The sequence below is a fragment of the Pongo pygmaeus genome, chromosome 18, assembly GCF_028885625.2.
Source record: "Pongo pygmaeus isolate AG05252 chromosome 18, NHGRI_mPonPyg2-v2.0_pri, whole genome shotgun sequence".
Lineage (NCBI taxonomy): Eukaryota > Metazoa > Chordata > Mammalia > Primates > Hominidae > Pongo > Pongo pygmaeus.
In genome coordinates, this window is record NC_072391.2 from 72,731,883 (window position 1) to 72,744,858 (window position 12,976).

Genomic DNA, 12,976 nt, shown 5'->3' on the forward strand with positions numbered 1-12,976 from the left:
GCGTGAGCCACCGCACCCCGCCTCAAATGTGCATTTGTGATACCTTTTCGTAAATGTTTATTCAAATATTTATTCACGAATAAAGGAAGAAAACGGGATTTGTTTAAATTCAATTTCTAGGTCCAAGACAACCTATTACAGCTGTCCCTAATACGGACCTCCGGGTTGTCCTCAGTGCCGCTTCCAACAGTGTCCTCAAACACCCACCCCTCCCATACTGAGCCCGCAACCTGTCACCACTCCAAGCAATACTCCCCAAACTGTCAACGCCCTAAACAGCTCCCTTGTTATCGCCAAGCACTAGAAACCCCTCCTTATGTCATTCTTACCCCTAAAGACCGTTCTTGTCACCAATTCCCCAGACTTCCCCTACGAACTGCTCTAAGAGCCAACTATCAGCCACACCCCCACGCAGCCCTCAGTAAGAGCCCTACACTATCAGCCAGACGTTTCCCGCCACCAACGCTCCCGAGACCCCACTCCTGTCACCAGTTCCCCGAACATTCCTGCGAGCAATGTCGCAGATATTGCTCACAGACGTCCCCATAACCAACTTCATCGCCTCCGCAGCCTAGGAGCCCCCAAAGGGGTCCTCCGCGGCCCCGCCCCTTTACGTGCGGCCCCGCCCCTTGGCGCGGCGTCCTGACAAATGGCGCCGGAAGCCCCGCCCCCGACCGGTTGCTAGGCTCCGACAGCCGGAAGTCCCGCCTGCCGTGTAGTCGCTGCCGTCGCTGCCGCTGCCGCTGCCGCTGCCGCCGTCGTTGTTGTTGTGCTCGGTGCGCTGAGCTCCGCGGCTCCGCGAGCCGGTTCCTTCCCCTTCCCGCCGCCGCCATGAAGTGGATGTTCAAGGAGGACCACTCGCTGGGTAAGCACTTGGCCGTCGGCCCGGCTGCTGGGGGCCGGGGCGGCGGGTGGGCCCCCTCCCCCACTCGGGCGGCCCTGGGCCGAGTGGAGCGGGGCGGATGCCCTGCTCCGGGCTGGAGTCGCCCAGGCCCTGATGCCTCGGGCAGCGGCCCCCTGACCCCATGTCACCCTCCGCGGGCCCTGCTGGGAGCTAGTAGGGGACAGGACCGCGGCCGCGGGGACGCCGGAACCAGGCCCTGGGTTGTACGCAGGGCGCAGGAGGAGGAGGGCCGGGGGCCGGGAACCGACCGGTGGGCAGGAGCGGCCGTCAGCCCCGTTTGTTTCTCCCACAGAACACAGATGCGTGGAGTCCGCGAAGATTCGAGCGAAATATCCCGACAGGGTTCCGGTGAGTGGACTCTCCGCCCCCTCACCTCACTGTCATCTCTGTCGTCTGGGACCCGTGATAGGCCCCAGGCCATTCAACAGTTGACAAGTTGAGGTTCCAGTCCCAGTTACAGTAGCTGACGGGCCAGACCGGGATGAGGCCGCCCAGGGCCGGGGCGTGAGGGGCTCGGGCTGGTGCTGTTCAGGGTGCCTCAGTGCTGAATCTCCCGATCTAGGCCAGCGAGCCGTCTGCAGCCTCGGGGCTCCCTGGCCAATTATGTAAGGAACGATGTTCTAGGACAGGGCAACAGGTCACTGCCACTTTTGGGAACGGTGGTGGAGGGAGACTGTCACTTTGGTCTTGGAAGTGGTACTTGAGTCTCAGGACGTTCATCTTTTACTTTGAGTCTCCATCTTTACCTAACTTCTAGCTCCGTTATCTCACCTTGACCCTGTCATCCTTGCCTGACCAAAATAATGTGAAAAGCCGCTGAAAACCCCTTCTGCCATGTTTTCTTCTTAGTCAATAATAAATATGATGTTATATTTCTTCCATGGTTGGAGAGATAGTTTTGTAATCCTTATTAATTTTTAATGGACATTAAGGCCTGTTATTGTAGCTCTTTGCTTGTGAATAATTTGTTTGGGGGAAGGAGTAGGAGGGACGGATTTGAAACTTGTTCAGAGAGGAGCAACAGGCCAAATGAACAACTTGGTTCTTGGCTGGCTGAAATTCCAGGCATTCCCATTAGTCCATCCATTCTTGTCTCCTGTGTTCCTTGGGAACACAGTAGTGTTTCCTGTAGTTGTGAAGGTGGATCCATTCTGGGGTCCTGGAGTAACGGGCCATGGATGAAACCCTCCCCAGATATTCTTAGGTCAGCCCAGATAAAATGTGGAAAAGCTTAGTGGTAAGGGCTGCATTTCTCTTACATAATTGACCACAGAAAAGCACTTACTGTTTCCCTGTAACACATTTATATCAATTCTTAACCTCCAGAGCGTGTGGTTTATTAAGCCAAAGACATATTTTCTCCTGCTATGCAGTTCCCCACCCACCTCCTTGCCCACACTCTGTTCATCAGCTCCTCAGCCATGTGAGGCCAGAGCCTCGCTTTAGGAAACACAGTCCTGACCTCTCTTTACTTTCCCAGGTGATTGTGGAAAAGGTCTCAGGCTCTCAGATTGTTGACATTGACAAACGGAAGTACTTGGTTCCATCTGATATCACTGTGGCTCAGTTCATGTGGATCATCAGGAAAAGGATCCAGCTTCCTTCTGAAAAGGCGATCTTCCTGTTTGTGGATAAGACAGTCCCACAGTCCAGGTGAGAGGTGTTTACTAGATGGGCCCTCTGGTATTAGACATCTGGTTGGCTGCTTACGGAACTCCAAAACTTTGGAAGTCTGAAAACTCTTAGGGGTCCTGACTAGAAATCTGGATTTTGTGCTCCCTGACATCAGGGGCTCCAGGAAAATAACGGCTGCAATACATAAAGAGTGCATTTTGGATTCAGAAAATAGAACAAGGCCTGGACTTTTAAAAAAATGATGAAACTCAGCCTAAGATCTCCAAGAATCTTTTAAAACAGTTGAGAACTTATTTAGTCTTAAGCTATAGGTGGAACTGAGGCCTGAAATGAGGTTTTCTTCCCTGAAGGCAGTCCTGGCATGCTCCTCCACTGGGAGCCTGTGGGCCCTGCTGAGGCTCACTCAGTTAATCATCCAGTTTGCTTGCTCCCAAACTTGGTCAACTCTTTGACATTGTAAGAGTCTATAGCTGCCTGATCCTCAAGTCTGACAAAATGACTGCGGCACAGTAAAGGGCTCTGAAGTCTCTTTACTTATACCTCCCTGGGTAGCACTTGCTTTGACTGTCAGACTATTGTGCTGCCTGGAAGCAATCTTTGGGACTGTAACTTGTGGCCTGAATGTAGGCAGAGGCATTAGAATTCCCCTTTTCTGTGTGTTTGACAGCCCAGCTTTAGTCCCCTGTGGAAAAAGGAAAATGGATGGGCTCCGTCTAACTTCCTGGTCAGTCCTTTCCCATTACTGAGTGGGTAGTTGTAGGCCCTGATCCAGATTCCAGCCCCCACCTCTCCCCTGAGTGTGAGTTCCTGGCCACATCTTATCTTCGTGACCCAATCTAGGTTTCATTTACCACTCCCAGAAGTAATACTTCTAAAAGTGAAGGCTCTCAGAAGCCCTGGGAACTAGCCCAATGTTGTCCAAATAGGTTCCTGTTGAAAATCCTTGAAGACTCCAGAAGAGGCCTGTGCCAAATTCCAGACCTTATTTCTGTTAAAGGTGGAAAGCTCTGGCTATTTTTTGGTCTGATTTCCTCTTTCCCAGTGTCCTCCACCTCTACTTCCTGGTGTCTGATAGAAAGGCATGGGAGAAATGGAAGCTCCTTCCCTAAGGCCAGTGTTCAACCTGAGGAGACACCCCAGGGCCTGCCCACTGGACGCCATTGGTCTGCCACAGCTGTAGCTCTGGAAGCTGTGGTGTTGCTTGAGGAGATGTTGTCACCCATGGGGCTCTTCTAACCTTCCTTCCCAGGCCTCTGGGCTGTGTCTTCACCAGGGGAGGAAGCCTTGGGCATCTGCAGTTACCCTGGGCTTTCCTTAACGTGTTTGGGGAGGTAATCTTCTTTCATAACATCTGCAACTTCTACAGAGCCTTGGTGACCCTGTGTTTCGTACTTCCCGGAGGTGTTGGCTTAGTGGGAGAAAGTAAGTGACTAGGACCTATGGCATTGAGTTTATTTTCCTCAATTCTGATTCTCTGGTTCTTCTCAAAGGAAATGAAGCAGGCTTCTGGAGACTTTAAGATTACTCAGATGGCTCCACAGTAATCTAGCAATTAAAATGGCTACAGGTCTTATCAACTTCCCCTCCCCCGTTATCCCTGAGATAGAAATAGAATTGGAAATGAAAAATGATTTTTCAGGGCAGCAGAGACTGCTTCAAGCCATTTCTCTAAGTCCCATTTGCCTTTCCAGTGTGGTGAGAATCAACCCTAAAGCAGATTACACTGGTAACTCAAGTCAGAATTTTAGGGCCGAGTAACCAGAAATCCAGGTCCTGACCCTTCAGGATTTAGAGTCACCAGCTAGGGCCCTTTTGCCCAGGCTGTCAGCGTTTTGGCCCCAGTTAATGACTTATCACCCTACACTTAATGCAACTGTTTATTTTGGGGTTTTATTCTCAGAAATAATTTTTTTTTGAGACAGAGTCTCACTCTGTTGCCCAGGTTGAAGTGCAGTGGTGCAATCTGAGCTCACTGCACCCTCTGCCTCCTAGGCTCAAGTGATCCTCCCACCTCAGCCTCCCTAATAACTGGGACGGGACCACAGGTGCATGTCACCACACCGGGCCAAAAATATAAATTTGTTTCTAAACATAAGAGGCGTGTGACATCATTGGGCTTTATGCAATATATAAATCACCCATAAACATAAACAAAAAGTGCTACAGGGTCCTTCCTAAAGCTGGCTGTGATTCAGCTTCACCATCTCTTCCCCAAGACAATTTAGCAGCCTCTTCCTCAGGTCTTTTCAGCTTCCTTAGGGGAGCATGGAGCCTCCCTTAACCTTCATGCAGTGCTTGCTGGCTTCAAAGAGTGGCTGGGGAAATTAGAGAAGGGACGAATTCAGGCCTGCAGGAGCCCCCCCTCTCTGGTGACTGACTGGTCTGCATGAAGATCAATTATGTCTGAGGCTGAAGGGGAGTGAGTTCTCAGTTATTTCTGCCTTGGAGTGGAAAACAGGCGGTCACCATGTAAAGTGTCATGATTTTTATTTAGAGTAGTTTAGTATTAAATATTGATTCTATAAATAGAGACAGAGGCAAGTCCCTAAGTTTTACTTCCTAAATTCTAAGTTCTTGTTTCATTTAAAAAAGAGGGAATCACAATGGCCTTTTCCCATTTAGCACTGGAAAGTTGAATTCTCTGCCTAGGTGCCTGCATCAAGAATCAGGCCAAAAACAGAATGGGGAACCATGCCTTTGTTCAGACAGAACTTCAGAAAAAACATCAGTGTACAAGTTTCCTAGTCATGACGTTAGAGGGGAACTCAGACCTGGCAGTGAATGGTCTTTGGTCTTTGTTTGTTTAGAACATAGATAAGAGTCTTGTTAATCCCCTGTTTAAAATAGAAACAGGAGTATATCATTAAATAAAATAGCTCTAAGATATTATTTTTTATTGTTGTTGAGACAAGGTCTTGCTCTGTCACCCTGGCTGGAGTGCAGTGGCACAGTCATAGCTCACTGCAGCCTTGAACTCCTGGGCTTTAGCAGTCCTCCCACCTCACCAGGTTGGTCTCAAACTCCTGGCTACAGGTGATCCTCCTGCCTTGGCCTCCCAGAGTGCTGGGATTATGGGTGTTACCCACCATGCCTGGCCAGATATTATAATTGACATTGGGAAACCTGTGCTGTTTAAGAATATGGTGTTTATTTACTTCTGGATGTTAAAGAGATCTTCAGTAAAAGGAAGTTGTGATGTTTTGGAAATGAAAAGTGATTTTCAGGGTAATAGAGACTGCTTCAAGACCATTTTCTCTCCGAGTCGAATTTGCCTTTCCATTCTGCTGAGAATCCACCCTAAAGCAGATTATACCAGTAACCCAAGTCAGGATTTTAGCACAGAGTAACCAGAAATCCAAGTCCTGACCCTTCAGGCCCAATTAATGACTTCTCACCCCACACTTATTCATCCTTTATTTAGAAATGTGCTTAAAGCACTTTGATCATTTCTGGGTAAATACCTCTTTAAGGACAGGACTTTTTTTTTTTTTGGAGACGGAGTTTCGCTCATGTCGCCCAGGCTAGAGTGCCCAGGCAGTGGCGCGATCTCGGCTCACTGCAACCTCTGCCTCCCAGCTTCAAGCAATTCTCCTGCCTCTGCCCCCGAGTAGCTGGGATTACAGGCGACTGCCACCACGCCCGGCTACTTTTTTTGTATTTTTAGTAGAGACGGGGTTTTACCATGTTGGCCAGGCTGGTCTCTAACTCCTGACCTCAGGTGATTCGCCGACCTTGGCCTCCCAAAGTGCTGGGATTACAGGCATGAGCCACTGCTGCCGGCCTAGTTGTTCCTTTTTATCAGATAAATATGTTCTGTCCTAGGTCGTGTGTGGTGGCGGAGGAGGAGGTTGTGGTGAGCCAAGATCGCGCCACTGCACTCGAGCCTGGGCGACATGAGTGAAACTGTCTCAAAACAAAAAAAGGAACAACAACCAGTGGTCAATCTTTTTATTTTAGAATCTTGGGGAGCATCAGGGCCTTATTAACTTTCACTGTGAAGCCAGTGCCTCTCCAGGATTGACAGTAGTGGTCACTGCCCTTCCACCTCCCGCCACCCATCCTGCCCTGCTGGAGAAGAGATAATCCAAGGTCCAGTGGAAGCACCTGGGCTCCAAAGCCGATGGGTGGCCAGCTGTGCTCATCAGCCCAGCCAATTCATGAGTCAGTGTAGACCCCACAGCCTCCATGACCTGCCCTTGGTTGGGGCGAACGTAGGTTCTCTAGGGATTGGGCATCCACACAGTTCTAGGTCAGCCTCTCCCAATGCATAGTGCTGTTGAGTAGCATAAACTGATGTCTGTCTTGAGTCACATGGCCATTCCTGGATGTAGGTCTTGCTGCAACTTTCCTTTTTTTATTGCACAGTTTCTCCACTGGAGAAGTGGTTTTACCTGGATCTATGTCATTCAGTGGAGGGGTTGGGGAGAGGGCTTTAGGGGGCAGTTTAAGTTCATTTTCACATAGTACTTCAGGGTCCCTCTTCACCTTAGATTAGCTCCATGGCTTGAATCTACCACTGGCTTTACCCATTTCTCAGATGAATGCATGTGGTACTTGATGCCACAGGGTGTGCATTCGTGTTAGGGACTGGAGGCCATCTTCAGATGTTCTCTACAGCCACCTCCCAGCAACTTAGGCAGCAAGCCTTGGAGCTGCAGTGCTGCTTGCGAGTTGTCAGGGCATCCAGCAAGCCTGTGCAACTTAGCTGGATAGATGCATTAGAGCTGCCTCTGTGCTTCAGGATCCTCAGGCATCCTAGCAGTGGCCTGCTCAGTGCTGTGTATAGCTCAGGCCTCCAAATTCTGAGGGGGAAGTTTATCTTCTCAGAGGTTTATGGAATGTGTCCCAAACTGAGACACCAGCCTTCTGCTAATAGACTCTGCTAGCAAGGGTCACATTTTGTCTCCCTGCACTTCCATTTGAATATCCATTTAATGGAACTTTAAAAAAATGAGTTAATTTTTTTAAGTCTGTTTGTGGCCCAGCTCATTTTGGCTGCAGGCCAAGTTACTCTGACTCTGCATGTATGCAGTCCGATCCCGTAAGTGCTGTTTTCAAATCAGTCTTGCTTCATGGCACCCAGTGAAGCCTCAAAATTAGGTGCATGTTCAGCATTGAGCATTGTCAGTTACCAAGTTCCTTGCCCAAGAGGTATCCTGACTATAAGGACACAGTGCTACTGCCAACTAAGTTTCCACATGAGGTTGTGTGTCAGAAAAGGAGAAATGTTGGATTCTTAAGTTCTTACGCACTAAGGCATCTAGCTGTCAAATTACAAGATCTGAAGGAGAGAGCCCTAAGACCTTGCTACTCAGCATGTGATGCAGAGACTGGCAGCAGTCGCCTTACCTGGGAGCTTGATGTTCCGACGGTTGGTACCAACATTTGTATGAGAAGCACTGTTCTAAGGAAGATCTCTGTAGAAGGTACAAGGACTCTAATGTTAGGTCATCAGAGCAGATCTAGCTGTCTAGTCACTTGGAGGCAGCAAAGCTTGGTGGTCTCCTAGTTTTGTGACCTGGAGTGAATTTAGAATCTCTGTGCCTCAGTTTTCTTATCTAGGAACTATGGATTATGGTACTATCTACCTCATGAGATTGTTTTGAGGATAAAGAGTTAATACATGTAATGTATAAGCAGTGCTTGGCACATATGTGTTGCCATTATAGTTAGGATTTTTACTATCAGCTTCTGTAGCTACTAGGGCACTGCTTAAATTAATGAACCCAAGTTTTACTTAAAAGACAATGGAATCTAAAGCCAGAAAGGAATGAAAGCAACATGATTGTGGGCCTCCTATCCTGCCAAGAGTCAGGGCTCAGAGTCTCACGACCTGCCTTCAACAGTAGCGGTCCAGTGGTCATTGTTCACCATGGATAGCATACACAGGCCGGGGGGTGGGCTGCTGGTGTTTATGAAGCTCCTCAAATGTTTCTAATGTAGCAGCGGGATTTAGAATCATTGTACTAGGGCTTCTAACTTGCTAGGAAAAGAGCAGAACTTAGTCTGTTTGGAACCAAACTTGACAGAGGCACTATGGGGCGACTCTGAATTGCACACAATGTCTGCTACTGCATCTAAACCCATCTGGTAGTGGCAGCGGGGAGATGTTATGACAGTTGTCATCAAGATCACCCTGGACACTTGGACAAATGGGGTAAAGAGTTGTGGCAGTAGCTGTAGTTTTCCCATTAGCCTCATTCTGAGGAGTTTCAGAGAAAAATGGGGTTACTCTCTGGGCATTCTCAACCACCAGGGTAAAAATCTTGGGAGACTCAGCTACATGTTCAAGCCCTTCTGCTAGTTTCTGGCTTGTCATTTCACTTCCTGGCTTGTCATTCTACTTCCTAATCACATAGCTTTTAAAGATGACCCTCCCTTCTCCCCCCCAACAAAAGGTCAGGCATTTCTCTTCGCAACCTGGCTGCATATGGAATCATTTTTGGCATTTAAAAATATACTGATGAGGCTGGACGCGGTGGCTGACGCCTGTAATCCAGCACTTTGGGAGGTGGAGGTGGGTGGATCACCTGAGGTCAGGAGTTCAAGACCAGCCTGGCCAACATGGTGAAATCCCACCTCTACTAAAAATAAAAACAAAAACAAAAAAAAATTAGCCAGGCATGGTGGCATGCACCTGTAATCCCAGCTACTTGGGAGGCTAAGACATGAGACTTGTTTGAGCCGGAAGGTGGAGGTTGTAGTGAACCGAGATCCTGCTACTCTACTCCAGCCCAAGCGACAGAGCAAGACTCTGTCTTAACAAGACAAAACAAAACAAAACATAGTGATGATTTCATTGGTCTGGGGTAGGGCTTGGGCACAGAGATGTTTTTAAAGCTCTCTTTAAAGTAAGATTCGGATGTGCAGCCAAGGCTGAGACCCACAGCTGCAGGCGTTGTTCCTCCCTCTACCCACTGCCCCCTAAGTCTTGTTCTGGGGCAGTGCTGTCAGTAGAAATGGACGCAAGCCACATATGTAATTTAAGAATTTTCTAGTAGCCACATTAAAAAAATAAAAACAGTTGAAATTAATTTTTTTTTTTTGAGACAGAGTTTTGCTCTTGTTGCCCAGGCTGCAGTACAATGGCACGATCTTGGCTCACTGCAACCTCCACCTCCCAGGTTAAAGCGATTCTCCGGCCTCAGCCTCCCGAGTAGCTGGGATGACAGGTGTGCGCTACCATGCCCGGATACTTTTTTTGACAGAGTCTCACTCTGTTGCCCAGGCTGGAGTGCAGTGGCGCGATCTCAGCTCACTGCAAGCTCCGCCTGCCGGGTTCACGCCATTCTCCTGCCTCAGCCTCCTGAATAGCTGGGACCACAGGCGCCTGCCACCACGCCCAGCTAATTTTTTGTATTTTTAGTAGAGACGGGGTTTCACCGTGTTAGCCAGGATGGTCTCGATCTCCTGACCTCGTGATCCACCCGCCTTGGCCTCCCAAACTGCTGGGATTACAGGTATGAGCCACCGCGCCCGGCCTACTTTTGTATTTTTAGTAGAGACAGGGTTTCACTATGTTGGTCAGGCTGGTCTCGAACTCCTGACCTCAGGTGATCCACTTAATATATTTTATTTGACCCAGTATATCTATAATTTTATCATTTCAACATGTAATCAAAATTGAGCTATTTTGCTGCATTTTCATACTAAGTCTGAAGCCTTGTTTATGTTTTACACTGCACATCCCAATTCACATGAGCCACACTTCCAAGTGCTGAATGTAGCTAGTGGCTACTGTGTTGTAGCAGTGATACAGGACATTTCAGTCATAGCAGAAATTTATATTGAACAGTTCTGTTCCAGGGAGTCCTCATTTTACAAATTCCAGGCTAAGAGATCCTCACAGGGAGCACCGTTTTTATTGTACAAGATGCTGATGACAGGTTGTTTCATATTCAAAATCAGACCTCCTCCACATTGTTACTTAATAATTCTCATCTACCCACACAGCCATCTGAGCTAAGCTTGCAAATGGGGCAGGAAGAATAGGAAAAAAACTCAAAACCTCTCCCTTCATAAATGTGGTATTTGTCCGTGTTTACATGGAGGTTCCACTCAGCCCTTGAGGAGCAAAGCTGCAAGTGGGGCAGTCATTGTTTCCTCAGGTTGAGGCCTTGGACTCCTTATCTTCCCCACTGGCTCTTGGTTTATGAGTTCCCCTTTTAAGGATCTATTGTGACTGACCTATCTGGGCTAGTGACCTCAGATGTCTCAGACTGAGCATCTTACCACTGTTTCTGGTTGATCCCTACACTCATGGTCTTAACACATTTGCACTTCCTCTCATCTCAGAGAGTACAGTCATGGGGCAGAGCTTGCATAGGGATCCAGGTGTTACTAGTCTTACTCTGGAGGTGGTCCAACTCAGTTTCATGGCACAGAACTAGATTAGGTCTCCACTGCGCAGTCTGTTTTACTGCTTAGGGAAAGCCAGCTTTCCTACCCACACACGTTTAGTTTGAAGAGTATCTATTTTTGGAGGTTCTTTGGGAGGTTGGGCAGGCTTCTTTGGATCCCAGATACATTTAGAGCTTTTTGCATTAAGTGTGAGGAAAATAACTTCTTTTTGATGATGTTGATACAGATCTCTGGGGGCACAGGGGTTTAGCTGGGGAGATTCCATGAGAACGAACCCAAACTACTCTTCTTTGCTAGGGTCCTTTACCCACACAGAGGTGAGCCTTTCAGGTTCTTCATTTTGCTTAGTTTCTTCTCTTGTCCTTGGCATTTAAGAGGCACCCATGTGTTAGCCAGCCAGAGCCCCCTGAAGGAGCTGGCTGCTTTAAAGGATTTACTTGGGAGGATGTCAAATGGCTTTGCCTTCTGCAGACTTCATTTATTTTAATCTTTTTATGGCTCCTTTCTCTTGCTTTAAAACAGGATTATAAGCACATAGCAGGTACTGACACCTGAAGTCTTTTACTAAATTCCTATCCTCAGGCCATCCTTTTTCTCCTGAAACCTGGACTCCGATTTTCAATGACATTTTTGTTTTTCTCTTTCAAGCCTAACTATGGGACAGCTTTACGAGAAGGAAAAAGATGAAGATGGATTCTTGTATGTGGCCTACAGCGGAGAGAACACTTTTGGCTTCTGAGGGCCATTGCTGGGCTAGGTGCACCGTAACTGCTTGTGTATCTTGTAAATAGCCAGCCATTTTCAGTTATTATACCAGAACCTCTTCACATAGACCTATTAGTGCATTTGTAACTGGATTTATTTCTTAATATATTGGAAGGTTTTCTTTCCTTAGACTAGTAAATTATCATACAGAGTTTTATTTTGAGTTTTTCTTTTTGTGCATTGTCCTCATGGCTGTATTCTCCAGGAAACTTGTCCTTCTGGAAATCATATTGAATGATATTTCTATATCGAAGTGAGGTAGGTGCGGTATTAAAGTGAAAGGGAAGGTGATGCATTTATTCTGGGTTATGCTTGAAGTGTTAGATGGCTAAGTATTAAATTATCCAAATTAAATCCTTAGCAGTCAGAACACTTGCTTCACTAGAATATGCCAACTGCCAATCATGTTGGACTGAACTAATTTGTTCCTCTTTCTGAAACTATTAAGGTAAATAATTAACAATAAAAATTCTCTTATAAAGGCATTGTACTGTGGCCATGTCCTTTATTCACCCGCATTTGGATGGGCCAGAGAAGTGGCTCCTACATCTGCCAGGCCAGGAAGAGGGCTTGTGGAGGTCATGGCCGCACGTCCTGGGACCGGAAGCCATGGCCAGGGTCATGAGGAGAGACATTGTTTTGAATAACTAATATGTTCACATGTTTGAGATATCGGGACAATATAAAAAGGTATACACTGAGAAGGCTTGCTCCCGTCAGCCTCCTAACCACCTCTGCCCTTTATGGGAAATTACTTTTACTGGCTTCTTGTTTCTTTTCAATATTTTAAAAGTAAATAGGATAATTTAAAGGACAGTATAATGGCATAGTAAAAAGGATGATCAAATATGAATACATATCCTTATTTTCTTTTTCTTTTTTTTGAGACCGGAGTTTTGCTCTTGTCACCCAGGCTGGAGTGCAATGGTGCAATCTCAGCTCACTGCAACCTCCGCCTCCCGGGTTCAAGCGATTCTCCTGCCTTGCCTCCTGAATAGCTGGGATTAGAGGCATGTGTCACCACGCCCAACTAATTTTGTATTTTCAGTAGAGATGAGGTCTTACCATGTTGGCCAGGCTCGTCTCAAACTCCTGACCTCAGGTGATCCACCCACCTCAGCCTCCCAAAGTGCTGGGATTACAGGCGCCCACCACTACACCCGGCTTCTTCTTTTTCTTAAACAAAGAAAACATATACTTCTACATACATTGCTTTTTTTCATTTAACATTATATTTTAGTGATCTTTCCATATCACTTCTGTGCATCCTTTTAATGTTCCTGCATTCTTTAAGGTACTGCTTTCTACTCC

General features: G+C 47.3%; 1 protein-coding gene across 1 annotated transcript; it reads left to right on the top strand.

The window, feature by feature from the left end:
* Positions 1-235: 235 nt before the first annotated feature.
* GABARAPL2 (GABA type A receptor associated protein like 2) lies at positions 236-12,150 on the top strand. Its single transcript, XM_054453564.2, has 4 exons — positions 236-865; positions 1,197-1,252; positions 2,385-2,557; positions 11,549-12,150. Exons 1-4 carry the CDS (start codon positions 832-834, stop codon positions 11,637-11,639), a joined length of 354 nt encoding a protein of 117 aa, XP_054309539.1. The 5' UTR covers positions 236-831; the 3' UTR covers positions 11,640-12,150.
* The last annotated feature ends 826 nt before the right edge of the window (positions 12,151-12,976 follow it).